We start from the raw sequence: 4,601 nt of genomic DNA, 5'->3' as shown, positions 1-4,601 counted from the left end.
CACACACAGCTTTTGATTTCTACTATAGTTGTCATGTCCTATGATTTACTAACCATCTAAATTTAGGTAACATTGGCACAAAAAATTCTAAATTAGCATAGCAAAACTACTCAGACGATAAAAACGAAGGAAAAGTTGTATTTGGTTTTATATATTTTCGTTTTTGTGTTAATAATCATATATAATACAAACACATATTTGATTGGAGCTAAATAACTATGACAAATTAGTTTTTTATATTAAGATAAACAAACATATATTTATAAACTAACATTTACAAACAAAAATACCCCACACCCAAAAGCAAGAATCACTTGTGTTTGAAGAAATTTGAATTATTTGTTGAAGGAATGTACATATTTACACGTGGGGACAAGGCTTCAATGAGAAATTCTAACTTCTAAATGAAAATATATACAGCAAGTGATGTGTGGAGTTTCCATCATCATAAAAGAAGACTAGATATTGTACTTTTATTTTTTTAAAAAGAAAAATATTCACAGATTTGTAATCTAAAAAGATGAAATGAAACCAGACCTTTTAGTCACTGATGTCAAAGTACTTAGGATCTGATGGATAATGACACTCCGCATGTAACTGCAGTTTCAAACCAAAATCAAAAGGGCATTCACGTCTTTTGCACAAAACGAAACAAAAAATCACTATTAACTGTTGTATAAATGAGTAAGTATGATATACATAAAAAAAACTGTTACTTTTTCGGATTGTCTGAATCAGACTAAATGACCATTTTACCCTTCTACTATCCAACAAGTTAAAAAGAAACAGAACCTAAATTTGGTAAGGTGTTTCTTTTTTAAAGTACTTACCCTTATGAACAAATTTGCCCTTTGAACATCAGTTAATGGAAAAATAGTCAAAAAACTGAAGAAAGAATACATGTTAAGACATACCTTGCCTTCATCGGAATCGGAATGGCGTTGAGGAAACACAACCCTCATGTCGTTATACAAATAAAATCGTCTTTCCATTCCAAGGTTTCGATTCTTTTCCGGAGTAGACAAAGGATCTGATTTGCACCTCTGAACACTTTTCGAATTCTTTTTAGAAAATGGACACAGGAATCGAAGATGAAGAGCATAACGCAAGACACCGGAATTAGAGTTTTCATTCACTTTTGGTGAACCAAGATTATTATTATTATTATTATTATTATTATTATTATTATTATTATTATTATTAACATGTGCCCCTGTTTTAGAATCTAGAGTGACCTTTTGGCGCATAAACGTCTGTATAAATAATGAACAAAAAAAATCATTTAGATATAATGATAATATGATATAATAGCATGGTAGATGAAGAAGATGAACAGATGGAATTTACTATAGTTCATACCTTGGTGCCAGCTGGCATGTCAGTCAAGTCATAGTTACAGAAGAAAGTGTGAATTGGAGTCTTTTCAGGATTGCTGAGGACCTACAGAAAGCATAATTGAGAAAATTATCAACATCATAAGATGATCAAACGAGGGGTAAAAAGGTAAATTTGTAGTGCACATTGCACAACATACCAACTGTATGCGACCTTTCATAGGTATCCTCAATCGACTTTTTTCCATATGAGAATCATCAATAATGCTAAGGCTCTTCTTCATTTTCTGACCTTTTTGTTTACTTGATGCCACATCAGCAGCAAGGTCAATGGAGGAATAGTATAACAAAAAGTTATCCCCATCAACACTTGTCACAGCAAACGGAAGTTTCTGAGGGCGTGGTGAAAAACTTCCTCCAGTAATATTCAAAACAGCAAGAAACCCATCAATTTTCTGCATAATTTAATTTCAAAACCATATTTTTGTAAAAACCCATCAAGTAATTAACCAAAAAGAGAATTAAAAAAATAAAAAAAATAAAAAAAAAAAAGCTGACCTGGCTGATTGTTCCAGAAGCTAAACGACCTGATAACAAAGACTCCTCAAAAGAACCAATCCATGATCTTCTCACTTGTAAACCACTTGGAGTCCTACATAACTTTGAACATTGTGTAGAAAAGGTTGAATCTTGACTTTCTTGACCCCAATCCCCAACCATTTCAATCATACTTTGGTTGACTTCTAAAGTTGACTTTTTAACCATTCTAGAATCTTCATCTAGAATATCAGAGATTGTGCCATTAAGAGACACTTCAATATCCTTCAAAGTTGGATGGTTATCATCTATGTCATTATTCATAGAAAGTTTTGGTGTTCTAGAGAATTTAGGACCAAGTGGGGATAAAGATAGAGGAGATGACACCACTTTTCTTGAAGGTATAGCAATGGGTGAATTCAAAGACCTTATTGTAGTAGATTCTATGCTATGATTGCTATCTAATCCTGGTGAAGATGATAAAGAACCAAAAGATCGAGCATCTGTGTTCTCAAGCAATGGCCCATCAGTGAAAAAACCACAACTTCTCCCAAAACTTACACTTCCTGGATTCCTACATTGTTGAAAGTTTCTATCGAATTGACTTGTTGACAGAATAAAAGGAGTCACACACTTAGTGTCATTGGTTTCTTGAAAGTTTCTATCGAATTGACTTGGTATAATCAAGCTATTCAATGGTGACATGAGCTTTCTCCTCACTATTGCTCCACTGTTTTCTGTTGCATTATCGTTGCTATTAGAGGGGAGATTATCAGTTTGTACTCCATCGAATGCAAAAGAAGGAGAACTTGATGCTTTTGATTCAAAGCCCACGATTCTGGACACAGCAGTTTGGACATTTCTTCCAGTTTTACGTGTGAAAGTTGAAATATTATCTCCAGAACTTAATCTCTGCCAATTTACATGTCTATCTCTGTTTTCTTCTCTTGAAAGCTCTCCTTGGACACGATTGACATGAATTCCACTCATGTCACAGCTGCTTAATCCATGGAAATGAGGCATAGATTGGACTGAAGTGCTAAATGATGCTGTTGCTTCCTCTGAAATGTTGCTATTGGAGACCTGAGGTAAACCCATATTCAAGATTCTTTTTCCTTCTTAAACTTGTGAAAAACCTTTAATCTATTAATCTATTACTACCTTATGCACTACACCACACTTCTATCAACTACACAATTCAAATAATCTACTTGAACTAAAAACACTAAAGAAGATGAAAGATTCGCATATCTTATACACTATCCATCAGTTCTAAGCATTCCAATCTTTGCTATTCCCCTTTCAGAATACAGAGCAGGTATTTCCAATCCTAAGCCAAAACTCCAGACACCACCAATTAACACAATCATGATTCCTTGAAATTGATATGTGGAATGAGATCCAAAGTCCATTGTTTATTCCACAAGAGAGAGCCCAGAATCTGGAGTCATAATCAAAGAAAAGTCAGATAACTTTAGTCGCTATTACCATACAGCATATGAGATTAACACAAGATGCACACCACATAGTACAATTGAACACTACGCATGACATTTATCCGCTTGATTTGGATAAAACGCATAAACTTTTGAGAGATAAGTACCAAATAATGTAGTAGCATTGCGACAAAAGGAAATTCCATGTTTATTTATTGTGATTCTACAATCATGCACTTCCAAACATGAAAAACAATCTCTCAAACGCAGAGTTTTCTGAATCCATGTATAACATAGTTCCGTTCAAGTAAACAAACCAATGGACATAAAACCAACAATTAAAAATCGGTGTAAAGAGAGTGGATAACGTGTGTAAGAAACATTTGTCACTAGAATAGAGAAACAGATTTGAAATTGGATGTTGAAGAGTACAAATTTGTTAAAAAGCAATAAAGAAGCACTTCAATCGGAGTGATCAAAATAACTTTCCATAAAGGAACTCCAAGTATACGCATTAAAAACCTAAACTTCTTTAAATTAAATCATCCGAGAATAGAATTAAGCTCAAACTTCACTAGACTACCCCCAGAATTTCAATCTCCAGGATCGAAAAGTGGTAAGACGATCAAAATCGTCAATAAACCATAAAACTTTCAATTCGTCACTTCTTTGCACAGCGGAAAATATGTTTACTAGCGGATTGAGAATGATCAAAAGCAAATAGGACATGAAATTAAAGAAGGCAACACAATCAACGCTTCAATTAAACAAAAAGGGGTAAAAATATCAGAAACGCAACGAACCAGTGCGGATAACGATCATGTATTGAGAAATTGGTGTTAAACTGTCTATGAGATTTTACTTTTAAGAATCTGAGGGAAGGATCAAAAGTATCGGATGAGGGTTTTGATGGATTATTGAGGAATTGCAGTGGAAGTTGTGAATGAAGATGGAAAATGGGAAATGGGGATGGGAATGAATCATGTATGTAGGGATTGGGAACCGTAAGGCCATGGGCAACCCTTCAATCCCATGTGCATCAACTTGCGGCTTTTTTTTGTCTGACATTTTGGCCAACTTTACCGTATAAAGAGAGAACGGGTCAAAATACTTTCATGTGAAAATAAATGGATTTCTTTCAAGTAAATTACACCGATGACTACACGCTATCGGTATGGTTGGTGTTTAGTTTTAAACAAGGGTCGGTTAAAAAAAATGGGAAAAAGACTTATGAGAATAATTAATTGTTATCTTTATATTTATTTGGTCACTTTTTTTTTATTTTATTTAGGTG

The 4,601-nt window shown here is 33.9% G+C and overlaps 1 protein-coding gene across 1 annotated transcript; it reads right to left on the bottom strand.

Moving 5' to 3' along the window:
• Positions 1–314: 314 nt before the first annotated feature.
• On the bottom strand, positions 315–4,374 carry LOC111895362 (uncharacterized). Its single transcript, XM_023891442.3, has 6 exons — positions 4,111–4,374; positions 1,893–3,312; positions 1,535–1,789; positions 1,360–1,440; positions 915–1,253; positions 315–597 (listed from the first exon to the last, which is right to left on the bottom strand). Exons 2-6 carry the CDS (start codon positions 2,967–2,969, stop codon positions 541–543), a joined length of 1,809 nt encoding a protein of 602 aa, XP_023747210.2. The 5' UTR covers positions 2,970–3,312; positions 4,111–4,374; the 3' UTR covers positions 315–540.
• Between the last annotated feature and the right edge of the window lie 227 nt (positions 4,375–4,601).

The sequence above is a fragment of the Lactuca sativa genome, chromosome 4 (assembly GCF_002870075.4).
Source record: "Lactuca sativa cultivar Salinas chromosome 4, Lsat_Salinas_v11, whole genome shotgun sequence".
Taxonomy (NCBI): domain Eukaryota; kingdom Viridiplantae; phylum Streptophyta; class Magnoliopsida; order Asterales; family Asteraceae; genus Lactuca; species Lactuca sativa.
The sequence above is the reverse complement of the archived record's forward strand: the minus strand, read 5'-3'. Positions and strand labels throughout refer to the sequence as shown.

Bases quoted from the DNA above. Each gene is read 5' to 3' on its own strand.
- LOC111895362 (XM_023891442.3), bottom strand. From the start codon at position 2,969: ATGGGTTTACCTCAGGTCTCCAATAGCAACATTTCAGAGGAAGCAACA. The intron at 1,441-1,534 runs GTATGTTGTGCA...TGCTTTCTGTAG, and splicing joins TGAAAGGTCGCATACAGTTG to GTCCTCAGCAATCCTGAAAA. The intron at 1,254-1,359 runs GTATGAACTATA...TTATTTATACAG, and splicing joins ACATGCCAGCTGGCACCAAG to ACGTTTATGCGCCAAAAGGT.